The sequence below is a fragment of the Stegastes partitus genome, unplaced genomic scaffold, assembly GCF_000690725.1.
Source record: "Stegastes partitus isolate 25-593 unplaced genomic scaffold, Stegastes_partitus-1.0.2 Scaffold1502, whole genome shotgun sequence".
In the NCBI taxonomy this organism is placed as follows: domain Eukaryota; kingdom Metazoa; phylum Chordata; class Actinopteri; family Pomacentridae; genus Stegastes; species Stegastes partitus.
In genome coordinates, this window is record NW_007579233.1 from 39,245 (window position 1) to 58,143 (window position 18,899).

An 18,899-nucleotide genomic window follows, 5' to 3' on the forward strand; every position below is an offset into this window, starting at 1 on the left:
ATCTTTTTTTTTTTTTTATCATGTTCTTGGATCAGACATAAAGAAACAACTTCTCTCTCTCTCCCCTCTCCCCTATCTCTCTCTCTCCACAGATCCAAAATGACTTTTACTAAATGGCCACAGGTCGGAGCTTAGCGCTGATCCATCGAAGAGCACCACGAGTGGATGAAAACAAGCAGCCTTTAATCTGGAAAGGATTCCTCTTCTCTGTGCTAAGAGTCTGCTAACCGTGTGTAAGGACCACTGGGAGTACAAGAATCAAGTCAAGGACACGTTCACCCCCCTCAGCCTGCAGGAAGATGGGAGTGAGAAAATAAAGCTCTGTGGAGTCAAGAGGAGCTTAATGAATTCCGAGGAATCTTAAAATAAACAGCTTGCATTTGTGTCAGTCTGTGGTAGAGAATCAGGCAACCATGTGGACACTAGCTGCGACTGTCCACTGTCTCCTGGCCGCTGCGCTGCTATTGGCTAGCTGCCTCCAATCAGCGATGGCCACAGAGGATGACGTCACGCCGCGCATCAGCTTCTCCTACAGTAAGTCAAAATATTCACCTGTCATCTTTTTGTTTTGTTTTTTTCCACCAGTTTTTAAAAAAATGATGAATCATCTGCTAAACGCCTCCCCTGACCGCTGATGCTCAATCAGCTTAAAACCCTCCGAGCACACTCCTAAATCTGAGGGCGTCTGCATGGGACTGTTAGAGTTTCATCATTTTTATCCTTTAAAGAAACACAAAGCCAATCGCAAAAATGTCAGAAATATATTTAATGTAAGATGCAAATGTCCAATCCTTAAAAGCCTTTTCTCTGGTAATGTTTAAATTGAAACCCAAATTTAAAAAATCACAACAATAAAGCATAAATGTAACATCTATCTTGCCGGTCCCAAGCATGCAAATCAAGCAGATGGAGCATGAACAGATTTAAATTAGAGTGTCATAAATTTCCTTATCATACTTGGTGTATAAAACTAGGACTGGAGCTGCACTGCAAGACAAGACCAGTATTTCTTTATTTCACTGTCGTCAACAAAAGATCATTAAATGACAGATGCTTTTTTTTTTTTTTTTACCCACTGCTTTAGCCTCAGTCTTTCATTCTGATTTTATGTCCATCAAGTGTATATTTATGAGCCCTTTATAGGTTTGTTGTTTTAAAGAGAGGCAGCTTGAAAGATAAAAAAGACAGCCAAAGGACAATATGCTCACTACAGACGAGAAACCTGCTACAACAGTTGTAATTTAACTCATCAGCAAGAAATGAGGAGTCTCCTTTTGTCTGAAGGACCAAGGGACACAAAAAATTTCAATTTGCACCACTGTTGTCACTGTGGATATCAAATGCTGTGTGTGAACAGAGAGCTCGACAGAAATACCACTGTTCACTAATGTGGGCGGGGCTTAGCAGATTGCCAATTCCACACAAATAACATCATTTGGGTCAGCGGTGAGCAAACGCAACAAACACAGCTGCAACAAGTGCGCAGCGAAGCAGCCTTTGCGACCGTGCATTCGCAGAGACATGTGAGAGACCGCAAGCGGCTGCAGGCCCAGATGCACACATGCACATCTACACTACAAAATACCGCCTCTCATAAATACATGCAATTATAAGTTTTGTTCCCTGAGGATCTTTTTTAGGATTAGCTGTCATTTTGCATGAAATTTACTGTCTTGTTGCTTCTTTTTTTTTTGACGGAGCAACGGGGGGAAATATGCGTGCCGTAACACGTGACTCCTCGGAGTGAAGAGCAAACAAAGCGCAATAATTCGAGGCCAAGCAGTCATTCTGCTGCACACATAGTCTGGCTCTATACCTACAAAAGCACTTGTTTCTTCCTCCCTTGTTGCTTCTAGCTGACCTTTGGGTAATACGCTGCTGAGTGCAACAGTTTATCTCACAAATGGAAACTTAATGTCTCTACCGGCGAATCCACTGATTGAATGGCAGACCTTTTTGCACCTGACTTCATCAGTGTATGTAATTACTCCACACAGACTGCAGCACTTCTTTTTATAATAACTGTGGATTAAGCTTTTATAATTTAACAACATGGATGCTGTTTTTCAGTATTTGTTCAGCTGGCAGCTTTTTTTTTTTTTTTGTTGTAATTGATTGATGCATTATGGGAGCTTATGACAAATGAGGTAGCTGTTTGGATGTGGCTCACTGGGGAAGCTGACTGCTTTTCAGGAAAGCCTCTCTCAACACCTACTTTCCAACATCCTGATGTTGTAGCTGTTGAAATGCAGTTTTACTTAGCCAACAAGTTGCTTCTTATAATTAGTTCCCCGTTTTCTACGATGTATTTCTGCCCTCATCCATGCAGTTCCAGCTGCAACCAGCGTGTAGGCTTATATGGTGTAGGTGTGTGTTGGCCCCCGTAAACACTACCTGTCTGAATCTGAAGCGCGTCCCTCCTGAAAACACACTCTGATGCCTGTTTTCTTCGCTCCTCAGCCAACTCGGTGAGGCGTCATCCTGTGATTCACAGGCACCACCTCAAATTGGCATCAAGAACAACCTTTCATATACTTGAGCCATTTAACTTCTTCTTTTTTTTTTTTTCCTCAAAGAGCTAAATGGATTAAATTGGCCCAAGGCTGGTTCCCAGCAAGTGAGTATTTTGCAAACCACTGATGTTTCTTTTTCCCCCCACTTTGCTTTTCTCTCCGCTCGGCATTCACAATCTAAATTTCATGTATTTTGACGCGAGCGGTTAGTGATTGAAGTTGTCAGTTGGAGAGTGTAAGTAGTAGTGTGAGACAACATGCTTTTCAACTGATAACATGGGGGAGAAAATCTTATTTAAATGTCACTGGCGCTGATTGTAACCTATTCAATAAGAGCACAGCTTTGCATAAACAGGACCCGCAGCATCACCGACATACTAAACATTTCGTATATAAACTAGCTTCGGGTTCGACTTGCGCCATTGGAACCAACCATGTAAAGCAGGTTAACCCTTCAAACCTTCATTTTTTTGCTTTGTGTTGTTGGTTAGAAAAGGGAGACCCGGGCTGTTTTCTCGAGGGTGGACCCTTGCCCTTTTCCTGGAAAGGCGTCCCTCTTCTTTTTGTCCTCCTTCCCTCTCCTCTCGCTCCCTCCTTCTCTCCTAATGAGCAGGCTAATCTCTCATGTGTAGTGAGTGGAGGTTTTTGTGGTTGCTGCAGTGGGAGAGCTTGTCTGGTTTTCATTATGGCTCTTGTGCAGAGAGGCAGCACAAAGGATCATGGGACTTGAAGCAGTACACATCGGTTAGGCATGCGGCATGTATCGCTGCTAGTTATCAGAAACTTCTCAGGCAGGATGCTGCTGTCTTTCTCAAATGGAGATGGGTTATTTTTGTGCTTTAGTTTTCTGTTCTCTTGAAAAAAATGAGAACAATTCAGGTTCACACTTTTTTTTAATGTTTTTTTTTTTGTTTTGTTTTTTTAAACAAAATCTGGCTTAAGTATATGAACTGTTGTAAATCTGTTTCCTCTTTAAGTGACTGTAGATGAGAGGATTGAAACCATTGTCATCTGTGTCTGTTAAACATAAAGCTACAGCAGAGGGAGAGCATGGCTTTGTCCGAAGCACTTAAAAAAAAAAAGAAAAGCTCTCTTTAGTTGGGTAAAGTTACAGGAGCCAGATTTGGTTTCGGAGCTGCTTTTATTTGTTATTTGCATTTTATACATTTCATTATGCTGCCACTCTTAATATATTCTATTTTATTTATTAAGTTTGGTGGAGTTCTACCGTGCATTATCACAGCCATATTTTCTTTATTTGTAAGACTTGTACATGCATCTTCCTTCACAGTCACTGCAGATGCTTAAGAAAAATTAACAAGCACTAAAAAGCCAAGCAGTGGAAATAGGAGCAGCACTATTTGCCGACTTTGTTATGCACCGTGGCGTGGATTATATTGGCCTGTATTGGAGTTTCGTGCAACTTTGGAATTCAGTCTGTGGCATCCATCCATCCATTATCTATACACCGCTTAATCCTCACTGGGGTCACGGGAGGGCCGGAGCCTATCCCAGCCATCCTAGGGCAAAGGCAGGGGACACCCTGGACAGGTAGTCGGTGGCATTTTAAGGTGAAATATATTTGTGTAAAACGTTTGTTTTAGCATGACAGAAAGTGGGCTAATTAACAGCTTTTTTGCTTTTGTCTACAACAGAAGTCGATGTGAGCTTTGTGGAATAAAAATAAGAAACGTGTGTTGACTTAAAGCTTACACTCTGCACCAAGTTCAGGATCCTACAAAAGCATTTAATCTCATTAAGTGGGGATCAGTACTGACTTCACACAGCCCACCACTTTACATTTAGTTTCATTTTTGCTTTCTTCTTGTCTAGCTTCGGTCCCTTTCGGGCCCATAATAAAGACGTAACGTAGAAGACGTGGTCATGTTCAGTTCAATCAGTCGACCTCCAATACACTTATCAAAACTGAGTTCATGCGTCCACATTTATCACTTTATATGATGTGACTAGATGGTGCAAAAACCCTTCATGGTGAACCACGCAGCTTTACCAGCAGCTCAACTAGTTTACTGGTTGTTGTAGCTGGACAGTATCTTAATGTTTCTGTAGTGAAAAACTGCAAGAGCACTCGTGCTAAAACTAATGTTACGCATTGTTATGTGAATTAACACACTATAATTTAGAGTAATCAGGTTGTTAATTATAATAATCAAATGTCTTGGAACTGTGTGTAAATGGCAACTTCAGTCATGATATCACACAATGAAAACACATAATAAAAGGCAGCGCCTACATATTGTGACCAGTCAGCAAGACGGTTATAACTGTGATTACTGTAGCATAATTTTCAGTCACTTATCAGGATTCTTGTCGTCCATGTTTGTCGGAAATTTCCTATAAATACTGATTGAATCAATTCATCCATTCATACTGAATCACAGTCCTGTCAGTCCCGCTGTTTCCTGCTTTTATTGTAATAACAGTGCACAGTGACAGGTGAACTGGAAGGGACGGCGTGTAAAACAAAGGTTACACAAGCCAGATTTGAAACCAACGGCATCATAGGTAGCATCAAGACACAGTCGGTTACTGTTTTCCATCAGTCAAGGTTCGTACGTGATGTACTGTGTGCTGTACAAAACAAAGGAAACGGATCAGACCAGTCTTAGCGTTTCACTCAGGCTGCTGGTGGAGAAGCAAATGAAAGTGCCCCTTTAGCCTTTAAGCCAAGCACGCTGTGTATGCTCAGTGTACACAGTGTCCTTTCTCGTTTACGTTGGTTTATGTTTGGCGAATATTGTGCGCTTTCTCTCATGCATGCTAATCCACTGACCTTGGCAGTGTGTGGATCGCAGTTCAGACACGGAGGAGGGGCGGCAGGAGGGAGGGGGTCAGTCCAAATACTCGTGAGGTTTTAGACATGCTCCGATGCCCACCTAAAACCCAGCAAGGACACGCCCACTGATCCTGAAAGAAAAGCGGCCTGTGGCTTCCAGCAGAGGTGGCACTCACAAGTGCCTGCATAAAAAACCATAACAGCCGCAACAATGGAGCATAATTACAGCACATCAACTCCGTCTGTTTCAGACGTTTTAATGGCTTCATCGCCTGCACGCTCCAGGGGATGTACAGAAAAGTTCAGTCTTCGCAGATTTCGATCAGGAACATTTGATTTGAAGAAAATGGCAAGCGGCGAGAAATAATGGTGTAGCTGTTAATTAAGATGGACAGAGAGGAATGCGAGGTTAAAGAGTGTCATTAGGTGAATTTGGATGGCTGTGTTGCAGTGCTGATTTGTTCAAAACAAAATGTGCTCTGCTTCATCACCACTGCGATCTGACGTTATTGCTGTGACACAAAAGCAACACTTTAATGATGAAAAGAATTTGACTCGTTGTAGCATTGAAAAGCATTCATGGTGCTGAATGTGCATCTCTTGTATGGCTCTGAGGCTCACAAACAAACGCTTTCATTCACATTCTTTGTTACATCCAGACTCACCTTTGACACTGGTTGCACTGTTTCACCCAACTTTTCTATGTAGGTACACCAGCACATAATTTAGGTGAACTCAGAATTTTGCTTTTTGGTGCCACGATTACCAAGTTTAACCTTCCAGCTTCTGTGTTGTGATGTCATGAAGATGATGCCCCCTTGGAGGTGATTTATTCCAACAATTGCAGATAACAAATAAAAACCAGCCATAAAACTGTCCACTCCAGCTCCTCTCCCACAGGAGAATAGGACAAAAGGGCTGAGAATGTGCCTGGACAATGGATATAGAGCTAACAGAAGAGACCAGTGGTGGGTTTATTACTGACCGATCTACGCTGCATTCATAATTACTGGGAGCTGAAACAGTCTGCTGCTCCCAAACCCAAAGTGACCCGACACCACACATGGTTTTACTCAGCCATGGTATCAGCATCAACTGTGTTTATAACTGCCGTATCAAATGAGATGGGACAAGAGCACTGCAGGTTTGCATATAAAAATACACACAGAAGTACAGCATGACCAGTTTGTAATAAAACCAATAAAGGACATGAAGACGTCCTAAAAGAAACTCTTTGTAATTCACTATTGTTTCTAATAAGGCAACAACAAAAGATTAAATCTGCTTGAACAAATGTCCCCATTATGTGCAGCTTGTACACAAATTATCATGAAGTTTAAAAAGAAGAGAGTGGCTTTATTTTACAGACAAACTATAGAAACACCTGCGAGTCAGAGCACAGGGCAAAGTACAGTCCCACAGAGCAGCAGAGAGGAGCTGAGGAAGCAGCGATTTGCGATATAACGCAGAATGCAGATGGGAAAAAATGACACTTAATTACACACCCAGACAGACCTGCTCCATGCTGGACACACCAGAGCGACCAATGAAAAGTTGAGGGATTTTTGGTTGCGTGTGTGACCACTATGTTCCTATGGGAGAGACATATATATCAGACTTGCTTTGTACTTTGTGCACACAAACAATTCCTATCAGGTTTTGCTGGTTTAACATAAATTACTTCAAGTCCTTATGAACTGTTCAATCAGGAGAAGTTCCTACCAAGTATAGTCACCTTAAACCCATCTGCACTCTTCATTCTAACAGTATTTATGTTTCATTGTATGGAGTTTGACATTCTAACTTTGCCAGCAGAGCTGACGTGTGACTGAAGGAAGAGTTTTTATGAATTCTGCCAACACAGAATTTGCCATAGTGGCACTTTTGGCTCTTCTATAACGTCTTTCCATCGTACTAGATTATCTCACGCACTAAAAGCCACTTGGCTGTTCCTGCACTTTTCCTGCACTAATGCATTACACACCTAAAATGTTTCCTTTTGTATTCGAGAGGAGGTAATGCTGAATTGACATCTGGATAATTTTAACTGTAGCTCACATGTTAAAATTGATGTATACAGTAATGATGTAACTATCATGCTACGTTTCTAGAAACAACAGTCAATGACAGAGATAAGTATGCGCTCATACACTTTTCAGGAAACACTTCAGGTTTTGCATTGGAGCTGAAGGAGAATTGAAGCAGTTAACAGCAGCCGTCTCATGTATCTTTCATTAAAAGTCAGAACTTTCCTGATTTGGTTCCAGTATGTTAATACGCTCCACATGCCTTCTATTCCTACTAGTGGCTGTGTGCAAACAGAGAGACTGAGGTGTGTGTCCCCATGAGGCTTGGCTGACTTATATTGACACAGCTGAAGGATTCTGTTGAAGTGACTGATTTTATAGAAATATTATCAGTCAGATTTTTTTTTTTTTTTTTTTTTAAAGACTGCCTTCATTTTTTATTTGATTTGCCATGGCGACTGACAGCCCGAAGCTTGTCATTTTGTCGAAGCGTGTCAGGGCACGGTGACCCTCACGCTCAAATATGGAGGCTGCTGCAGCAGATCCTGACTTCACTAGACTCCTGATAGCAGCATGACTTCATGAAATACATGCGACAGCGGAACGGGAAGAGCGAAAGCTTGCAGCCGTTCCACTGAAGAGGTGTGTGTGTGTGTGTGCATGTGTGTAAGAAAGGCCATTAGTACAGAGTGTAAACCAATGTGCTTGACCACTTCTCATCCTCAGTCATTTTGTGGTGTATGAGTGGAGAGCGGGAGACTCGGTGCGACTCTGGGCTGCTCTTCTCATCAAGAGCCTCTCCAGAGACGCACACATAGATACAGGGCAGAGGATTGTGTTTGTATGCTGTGGTGGCACTTTAAAGACCTTCAGCACATGCCAGTCCAAAGTAAGTGCACTTAGTAGACTGCAAGCGGCTCCACTGGTGCCCTAAAAAAAAAAAAAAATCGGCAAATGTGCAGACTCAAAAATGGCCGCAGAGATGTATCGACGTGCTCTTTGATGGGATTCTAGCTGTAGCAGAAACCATCTGTGAGCATGTGCAAGCCAGCTGGATTTGGATATTCGCAGTGACGACACATATGACAATTTTTTTTCCCTTCTTCAAATCCACTTGGCTGAGTCATAGATATGTAATTCATTAAGCCCGTCTTTCATGGTGTGCATGTGTTTTTATTCATGGCTGTGCTGTTTTCTGTTTGGATGGTGAAGCCAGTGAATCCATCGCTTTGGACCAAACGGAAAGGTCTCAACAATTGCTGGATTGACTATCACGAAATTAATGCATTGGTGCTTGCCAGTTGGTGACTCCTCACGACTGCCTTGATCCTCTGAACCTTTTTTTCTATGTCAGTATGAAGATTACAGTTGTTCGAGTGAAATATCTCAACAGCTGCTGGTTGGATTGCAATTAAATTTTGTACAGATGTTCATCTTCTCCCAATCTTATGGTCGTCCCATCATTTTTACAAAACGCTTTCTTCTGGCACCATCATCAGGTTAAATTGTAGCTTTTGAAGTATTTGAGTTTATGAGATGCGAAACTGATATTCCCATCAGGCTCAGCTTTATTTTGTCTTTGGTGCCAATGAACGTGTCATAAATAAGGTTACAAACATTCTTGTTCCTTTGTGTCATAGGACATTAAGAAGCTACCAAAACAAAGAAAGTATTGGAATAATGTAAGCTTGTATAATGCACCAGAGGGCCCCCATTACTTCCTTAATGGCATAAGGTTGTTAACCATTCTGTTAGAATATTAAAACCAGTTAATTAGCTGCAGTTTGGCGCACCTCTGCTTCAACACACGCTGAATTTATGTTCTTCAGATTTCATTCATGTTAGCTGTGTCTTGCTTGCAAGTAGAGATGGACTGCTTCCCCAAGGTACTACTGATGCCAAATGTTGTAAATGGCAGCATCTAGGTGTTTCCTATTGTGGTAATAGTTTGCTAAAAAGTGTAAACACTGTAATGTCACAAACAGGAAGTGATAAAGTGAGCAGGTTGCGAATGAAGTACGAGTCTAAATTCACTTTTTTTCCCCTACAAGCGTGCTAACTGCACATCCCAGGAAAAATGATGGTGCTTGAAACAAATATTTGGTTTGAGGAGGGAATGTGTGAGGAGATTCTCATCCATCCACACCTTTTATAATTCATCATTAACAGAACTGTAGTTGAAGTAGAGCTGCCAGAAGGTCTAAATTCTCCGGAAATCCTGTGCTATGTCAGCACACTTTGCTCTGCACACCACAGAAATACTTACTGTCACAGTGCTAAAACCCGATCTATAAGTAGCTGTTACATCCTGTAGAAATGATCCAATGTGTTCTTCATGTGGAGCAATGCCGTCTACGCAGATCCACGTCGTGACTGCTTTCCGTTTATCGGAGGTGGAAAGCATGAACTGGCCCACGGTGTGTCCCACTGCTTTGTTTTATACCGTTTAACAGAGACTTCACACATTTCTTGTCAGTTCTGCAAATTCTACGATCACTGGTTTTTGTTTTTCTTCTGCCCTGAACGTTGCATCACAATGTCAGCACCATGCATCCCGTTAACACAGATCAGCTATCCACCCATCATCTTCTCGGCACTTAAAACAAAGGCACCTTTTGTGCTCAAGCAGGCAGGCAAACTGTAAACACCACAAGATCCGTTTTCATGGGGCTGAGCTGGAGTTCAGTGGTAAGACATACGGCGTTTTGCATTTTGTGGCGTGGCCCACCCCAACTGGAGGATGGAGAAAGGGAGGTCGAAGAGGCACCCCAGACACGACAAGCACGGGCACGTCTGTTTTGAATTGTGAGTGCGGAAATTATACCAAGTATGTGTCTCCCTCTCTCTCTCTCTCTCTCTCTCTCTCTGGATTTCAGTGTCTGTGTTGGAATAACTCACTCAGATACCACAGAGTGTCTCTGTCTCACCGAGCTTATACCCAGGATTTTGTAAGCTTTCGGCTGTGATAGACCATTGCGCTCCATTGCTTCGCTGCTCTGAGTGTTGTGTGGGTGCGTGCCAATCCCGAGTGCATCAGGATGACACCAAAGAGCCTTTAATTACAGAGCACGGCATCATGTCTGTGTCAGCCCCTTGTTCTCTGCCTCTAGAGGTATGCTGCGTTTAATGCACTGACCTCATCCTTGTTACATGTGTGTTGCGGAGATGTGTTTTTTTTTTTTCTCCAGAGTGTGAAGGAAGAATTTTTCAGGTTCTCAGGGTTTATCGACTACACACGACATTTCCAACAAACATTCTGGCATTGCACGTTTTTTGTTGTTGTTGTTGCTCCGTTGTGTTTCTGCACCTGTAGCCATGTGCCAACATTAATCCACACATACAACAAACACTGGACTTACACACTGTCAGACTCCAGTTATTATCTGCAAAGTCCAGGTGTCTCACAGTGTGACGCGCACACACTCACACGCACACACACATTCGGATATGACTAGAGTCGACAGCGTACGCTCACACAACCGCGGCAAAGCAGTGATTACAAACAACACAACACATGTGAGCCTGATGGCCTGGCTTCACAGATACTGTAGGTTTCACTCTCTCTCTGAAACTGATTCAGTGCTGCCATCTTTAATTCCAGTCCAGTAAAGTCAGATTATTTTCACTTTCCTTTATGTCGATGCTTTTTCTGCAGTCCTTTTTAAAGGAACTTCACATAGGCTGGTTTGCTTTGTTGCCATCAGACGGTTAACGATGGATACGACTTCATTATTTGACAATTAGATATACTGCAGGAGCAAATGCAGTTGTTGTTGTTCCTCCAAAAAAATGTGAACTGCTCCTTTACGTGAAACAGCATGAACTACTGTAACCAAAGTGCTTTGTTTAGATTTAGTTTTCCTGTGGTGCTCCCTATAGCTGACACCGCCTGCCTCCTCAGCAGAGGTCAGCGTCCTCCGACTGTGCGGGCAAACACTGTTTCTGCGCCGACTTTGCCGGCATAATACGACAGCAGAGAACAGGACTGCTCTCAGTCGCCAGCAATAAAATAACCCTCACTTCGCCTAAACATCAGGAGGAGCAGCGCTGCGATGACCTTGAAGTGACTTCTGTCGGCTTCTGTCAGCTCCGGCGTCGCTATCAAGCCTATTGTCAAATCATGTCAAACAGAGAGCCTTGAAGCTGTGCACTGTTGTGTAGCTTTGGATGGCAGAGGGCAGAGATAGTGTGTGTGTGTGTGTGTGAGTGTGGGTTTTCTTGCTTTTTTGGGGGGATAAATTTGTGTCTTGCATGCAAGATAAGCTGAGCCCAGTATGAGATTAACATCAGCTGTGTTGCACTCTCCTCTCCTTCTGGTTTTCTCAGCCTGGCTGCAAGTGAACCCCTTTGTCCCTGTTGCCCCCTTTGCCTTGTGACTTGGCTCACGCTGCCGTTGTAAATCTGGGGCATGTTTACACTCAGGGCTTTTAGGAGTGTCCTGGCAGGCGTATACCTACCAAGCAGCCAATCAGTCACCCCGCCCTTGATGTACTATTAAACCTTAGGAAGAAAAAAAAAAGGTTGCTCCTGCTCCATTTTCTCTGAAAAATTATGTTTGCCAAAGTGCTGGTGTGATTGTGTTTCTCAGCGACACGGCATCTGCAAACTGGCACCCTGTCATGATGTCTTAGTTACCTCTGTGGTGAGTGAGCACGCTCTGAACACACTCGGCTCTGATGTGACTGAAGCATGTAAAGTTTAATTGATGTCACTGTGCTATTTCAGGGGGCTGGTCTCTCTGCACTGTCCGACTTACCCGAAAAGTCAAAGATGTGGCAACATGTGGGGATATATGTATAAAAAAATATTATTAATGCAGCTGGGGGCATGATTTTTTTAATGAGTCCTTAAGAGTTCTCCCCCAAAAGCATTTATTGTGTATGTGCACAATAAATTACATTCCTGCTAATGTTTGCTTAAGGGCTTTTCTTTATTTAAAGGAGCAGTTGAACATTTTTTTGAAGGATGCTCATTCACTTTCTTTCTGGAAGTCTGAAACCAATGCGTGTACTATAAATAAGCTTTAAAGTCGGCAGCAGGTTAGCAAAAAAAATGGAAATGGGGGGAAACAAGTAGCCTAGCTTTGGCCCGTGATAACAAAATTTGCATCTCCAGTGTTGAAAAATCACTGTTAAAGCTAATTTAGGTGTAAAAATAACTCTTTGTGGTTTTAGTGAGGCAAAGTGCTTCACTGCTTCTTACTGTCTTCAGCCTTTTCTGCAGAAACGTAAGCCCCTTTCACACATCCTGTTCAAGGCGGGACTGCTGCGACTTTATTCTGCCACGCTGATCTGTTTGGAACGTATGGAGACGAAATGGGGCATTCGACGGAGGCAGAACTGACATCCGTGTGAAAGGGGGGGGAAGTCGGCATCAGTGGAACGCGCCGCACCAGACGCCGTTGCTGTCATGTCACACGTCACGCCTCTGATTCGGCAACGATTGCGTGCTACATAAATGTCCCCAGTAGAACAGCACTGCAGTTCGGTCTGAATGAGCGAAAGGCGAGCAACAGCGGCATAATGAGGGGATGTTCTTCGCAGCATTATAGCGCAATCGTCTCGTGGAAGTGGCTGTTGTGGCTCCAAGCAGACATGCACTAATGAATTCTGCACATATTGCATTTTCACTTGGTTGGGTGACACTGATCCCAGCATCTATAACAGGAAATGTTATATATTCCTCATGAGATTAAAAATATATATATAATAAATGGATTGAATACATACAGAATAGGAGGTATAACATGTAAGATGGCCCCCTTAAATCTCTGCTTTGCTTCAAGGTGTTTGTAGCTGTTCATTGTTTGTGCACAGAATTAGTCTGATTCTCTCACTGTAAAGCAAACAGTTCTGTGATCACAAAGCATCTGCTCTGTAAAAACCTGTCTTCTGATTTCTTCCTGCCATCTTTAGCTCGACTGATTACGAAAAAAAAGTGGATCCTCTGCCAAAATTGAATTTCTCGTAATTAATTGCTGAGAGGTTACTGTGTCTCCGTGGAGACAAGACACTCGACTCTTGAATGTTGCCGTTACTGCATGCAGACCCTGTTCTTCCAGCTATAAACTGTCCTCACATGATGCATCTTTTGAACTATCCCGTTGCACTCTCCATAACCATGGAGAATCGAGGCAAATGCACTCAGTTTGACTTCCAGGCTGAAATTCAAAGAGCCTGTGGTGCTAACTAATTCAGCATGTTAGCACCAGCAATAAAGCGGCCATATTGATGGGAGGTGTGATGTGATGAGCACTGGCAGAGGTTGAGGGCCTGGTTTGGTGACAGCCAGCTGATTAAACAGGCGGGTGATGAATGGACCTGGAGCCTGGCTGTGAAATGTCCTGCAGTTGCTGCTGCCGCCTGTGGATGCCCGGCATTCTGCTGCAAGCATGTCAAAACACACAAGTGATCTGCTGCATCCGAGAGTGCAAAACCCCCTAAAGAAGCAGCCTCTGTTTGTTAATGGAGGACGGGGATGGATGGAGAGAGAAAGCCTTGGTTTTCTGTTTGACATCGCTGCAGCTTGACATAACACTGAAGTTTGCTACTGCCTGACCTTCTAGTCTTATCAAAAATCCATCTCCGAGTGCTTAGAAAATAGCATTCTGCCCCCCCCCACACACACACACACACACACACACACAGCCTGCATGCTTCTTCATAGGTCAACATCTCAGTCCAATCTTCCTGGTTACCACAACTCCCACTCAGTACCCGACCTCAAACCCACCCTCCTGCAAAGTCGCCTCGGCCCTGCTCTCTGAGTAAAAGTTTCATGAGTTTGCTCTGCCCTGCTCGTTATTCCATTGTCTGTCTGAGAGATTGTCACTGTGATTTATGTCAGAGAGTTTTAATATGCCGAGGAGAGGCTGTTTTTGGTTCCAGTGAATGTCCTAAGCCCAGGGGAGCCATGACAATCAGGCTATGATATGTCCCCCTGTTGAGAGGAGGGATGGCACTCCTTTGTCTGCCAACTGCATGATCCACTGCGACTGAGTATACCTATCTTTATGAGCATTTAAGGACATTTTAACAGACTTAATTCACCTTTAAATTAAACCAGTTTTTTCCCTTTCCCACATAGGAAACCTTTCCTATCCTGAATAGCCTATATGGATGACAATAGGAAGTCTTTTTTAATTATTATTTTTTTGCTTCCCTGTCCTGATTTTAATGACAAGCCCTCTTCTTCATTGACTCCAGATGTCATAATGTTTTAAACAGAATGAGGGCTGTTGATCTGTAGAGGGCCTCAGATTTGATTTTGGACAAGATGCGGCTTGTGCAGCTGGCTTTCGCTCCCACAAGGGGAAGACGGTCCTCTGCCAAAGTGCCTTGAGTGTTAGATGAACCATTTGTTTGTGAGCATATTGAAAAGTTTAAGTCATGGGCTGTAAACATTTATTGCAGTTTACTGCCTCCATTTGCCTTATGGTCCAATGCACCACCTGGAGTGTTGAAGATAAACGTACTGCTGGTGTCTTTTTCTTGCTGTCAGAAGTGCCTAAATTTCAACTCAGTTTGCTGGTTATACATTGCGAAAAGGCTGTAAACGGCTTAACTGCAGCAAATATTAGTGTTTACGACCCCAGATTTGAGCCAGTAATCTTATTTGGACAAGCAAATGGAGTCCGTGACCCCCAGTGTTTTGGCTTGGGAGGGACGTGGAGTGTTTTTTTTAATATGTTTGGAATGGAAGGCAAGAGATAAACATTTACAAAGATGGTCAAAAACTGCACAGAGCAAGAAGTATGTAAGCAGTGGATGCAGATATCATATCCCATGTCTCTGGTGAGCTCTCTTTTACATGGCTGAGATGTCGGATATCTGATAGATATGAAGTGAAAACATTCACTCAAACAGACATGGACGAGGGACCCAACACGACTCTTGTTTATCCAAGCCTTTAAATGTCACGAATTAAACATTTTGCAGGACTTCCTGGATTTTATAATCAGTCGTTTTAGGAAGTTTATCATTCAGTAAGTCAAACTGAAAAGTGACCGATTGCTTCTTACTAAAACTGCACCACTTCCACAGAAGAAAGCAGTAAAAATCTGCTGCTGATGCCACTTTAATGGACACTAAGTTGTTTGTGAATGCTCAGGGAGATGCTATAAAAGGAGCAATGTGTACATCAAATCTGTACTTCATCACAAGAACTATTTGAAGCTGCAGGAAAGGGAGCGACGTGGGAAGAAAGTAACTCATTTGACTTATGGCCCACTGCTAAAGCGATCTATTTGAAGAGGCAGCAGAATGAAAGAGACTTAGATTAGTGTTGAGTAGCGGAGGCTTTTTACCCCGCTGCCAGTGCTAAGTAGAGCAAAGAGAGAGCAGAGGAACATGTGGACGTGGCTCGCTGGCGTTCATGCGACATGTTCTCGTGGAGCTACAGTAGCTGCTGGCTGCCGCTGTGCAGCAGCGATAAACGGAGCGGACGGTCGCCTCCAGGAGCGAGAGCTATAGGAATGACAACGAGCTCAAAGGGACTTTTCCACTTTGTATCTTGAATCGATTTGACTGAAGCTCGCCACTATGTTCTGCGCTGTAGTTGGATGCAGTGTGATGTCTTTCCACTTGTTCTTGTTTGTCGCTTGATTTGTGTCTCTCTGTGAAGCTTTGAGAGATTCCCAAACTTTCTTGGAGTGTTGAAAACAGAAAAGCAAGACTTCCGTTGGTCTTGAGGGACTACTTTTCTCATAAATCTCTGCTGATGGGTTGGAACAAAATATCGATACAGCAACATATCATAGCGCTTCCTCTTGTGATACATTATTGGTACGCCAAATATCTGTGTTTTTTGTTAGGACGTACGGGCACATTTGACTTACCAAAAGTCACTACTTCATGAATACTCGTGGTGGTGCCGATGAAATGAGGGTAAAGAGAACAGAAGTTAACTAACCTGCAGAAAACCAGAATAAACTCTTGGACAGCAGGGGAAAGCAAATCAGAAAGCTACCTAATTGAACTGACTCGTTAAATTTGAATTATATTGATAATACACGCAAACACGCTGGCCCCACAATACAGTGAACAACTACATAATTCCTGCTTTTTGCCTTTTTAGCAATATTTTCACTTCATTTTCCAACATGTTTTCCAACATTATTTAATACATTTAACACATTTAACCACAAGACATTGTAAATGCATTCTTATATGCCATTGATCTGTCCTCCAAAGTGCACAAGGCGGTGTGGAAAATAATACTTATTAACAGATATAACACTTGTACATGAATAAATAAGTTGACACTGACAAGAAAAGTAATAAAGTAAAAAAAATTAAGTGAAATGCAAAAATAATTACATTTACATCCATCCATCCATCCATTATCTACACACCACTTAATCTAATCCTCAATAGGGTCACAGGGGGGCTGGAGTCTATCCCAGCTGACTCAGGCTGAAGACAGGGGACACCATGGACAGGTCACCAGTCTATCACAGGGCTACACTTAGAGACAGACAACCAAGCACACTCACATTCACACCTACAGACAATTTAGAATCACTAATTAACCTCAACATGTTTTTGAGCTGTGTGGGAGAACCCGGAGAGAACCCACGCCGCACAGGGAGAACATGCAAACTCCATAGTGCCTAACAAATGTATTAGACCACCACCCAATGTAAGGTTTATGCCACAGCTGCCCTACATGAACAACATCAGTAATTACCAAAATCATTTCTTATGTTTCTGTAATAGTAAATACACCACTATCTAGAAGCTCTTTAACTGAAATGATATTTTTAAGGCTAAAATGTAATTATTATAGTTATCCGTGAATTTTCAAATTGACTGTTTTGCAAAAAAAATTGTAAAGCAAATTATTATTTCTTGATTAAGATGTCAAAATATAGTCATTTATTTACATCCCTGAACAGAAAAACTACTTTCAGTGGTTGAATGTTGAATAATATCTGACTTCTCAGAGAAGCCCAGTGAGCCGGCTCAAATCTGGGTATAAAAAGGTGAATTCAGTTTGAAATTCCTCTTTCCTGTTCAAAATGGTAAAACGCCAGAGTAGAGTGCGAATTAAAGCACTTCATGATGCTGGATGGTCGAGATACATATACAGTGCTTTTCAAATTAGACAGGTGGTCTAGTAAATGTGTTAAGCACTGTATGCATAATCAAGAATGGAGCATCAGTCTCTCACAATAGATGAGTTGTTTTTATGCTGACCTCACTCATCTAATGCTTCCTCAATGTCACCATTTTTGACAAATACAAAAAATATCTGCCAGATGATCAAAGAAGCTTTCTTTCTGACCATGAGTGAGTTTCTCTTGACCCAAACTTGATGTTAAGTTTTTCAACCAATGGTAAAGAGAGGATTAACTAACATTCCTCCAGATGAGGTGAATAAGATGAGGTGATTTGAGGCAAAGTTCCAGAATGTGATATTTATTTCTCCTTCAGCTACACAGACATCGAGATGTTTCGTGGGTGTCTTGTCTTGTCATGTGTCGAGCATCTCAATATCGTGACACCATTTTTATCCTGGGCAACATATCATGATAGCATCGAATGGTGAGTTAGTCAGTGATCCACATGTCTACTGCTGATCTTATGTTGCCTACAACAGAGGAGTGGTGCTCATTTAACTGTCATTTGCGGTGGTCAGTGGAGGTTTCGGGGGTTAAACGGTTGTGTCTAATCATGCAGCAAGAAGTTTATGTCCTTAGAACTCTGTGACGGAAGAGAAACTTGGCTCACTCGTGCGTCCTCTCGAGCATCGGGACATGTTTTGTTCCGATCTGTTCCTTTCTGTTCTGTCCTGCTACGTGATAATAATCAGCTGTGTGTGTGTGTTTCTTTTTTTTTCTCCTTCTACTTTTTTTCCAGATGCAAAGGAGAGATCGGCCAAGAGATTCTCAGCGGACGGCGTCTTCAATTACACCTCTCTGCTGCTCAGCCAGGAGGACGACATGCTGTACGTTGGAGCCAGAGAGGCACTGTTTGCCCTCAGCCTCTCCGACATCAGCAAGAGCAAACTGCAGAAGAACGTGAGTATGACAACGTGCCAAACGGACCAGGAGGCTCAAAATTGCGACGTGAATTGCTGCTTCGCCAGAATAATATGGAATGTATTTGGCAAGCAGATAGTTCAGAGCATGGTTCAGAGTCAGCATGGTTCCCCCTGTAGTTCACATGACTTATTCAGGGTTTCTTCCTCCTCTTCAGCTGACGTGGGGCACTCCTGCTGGAAAAAGAGAGGAGTGCAGTTTCAAAGGGAAGAACCTGGAGGTGAGAGGCTTTTTTCACACCGAAAGATGAAAATACCTCTGAAAGACAGCTACGATCAGTGTGTTTTGTCTTGACTTGCAATCTCCCATTAGTTTTACTAGTAGTGTGCCAAAATAAATCAGCATTGAGATGTGTGTTGACAAACCTTTCCACCGGTTACAAATAGATTCATCAAGTGTGCGAGCTCACTGGGGAATTGCTCCTTCTTCTTCTTCTTCTTCTTCTTCTTCTCTGTCTGTCTGTTACCTTGTTGTCATGCCAGCTGTTGTATCCCTGGGCGACAAGCCTCGGTAATCTGTGT

The 18,899-nt window shown here is 42.8% G+C and overlaps 1 protein-coding gene across 2 annotated transcripts in view; it reads left to right on the forward strand.

The window, feature by feature from the left end:
• LOC103370940 (semaphorin-4B) overlaps positions 1-18,899 on the forward strand; it is a 53,640-nt gene that overhangs the window by 15,359 nt on the left and 19,382 nt on the right. For both annotated transcript variants that reach the window (XM_008300137.1, XM_008300138.1), the window contains exons 2-4: positions 93-534; positions 18,197-18,357; positions 18,536-18,598. In XM_008300137.1, coding sequence (XP_008298359.1) covers positions 414-534; positions 18,197-18,357; positions 18,536-18,598 — 345 coding nt within the window. In that variant the 5' untranslated portion in view covers positions 93-413. The remainder of the gene's footprint in view (positions 1-92; positions 535-18,196; positions 18,358-18,535; positions 18,599-18,899) is intronic.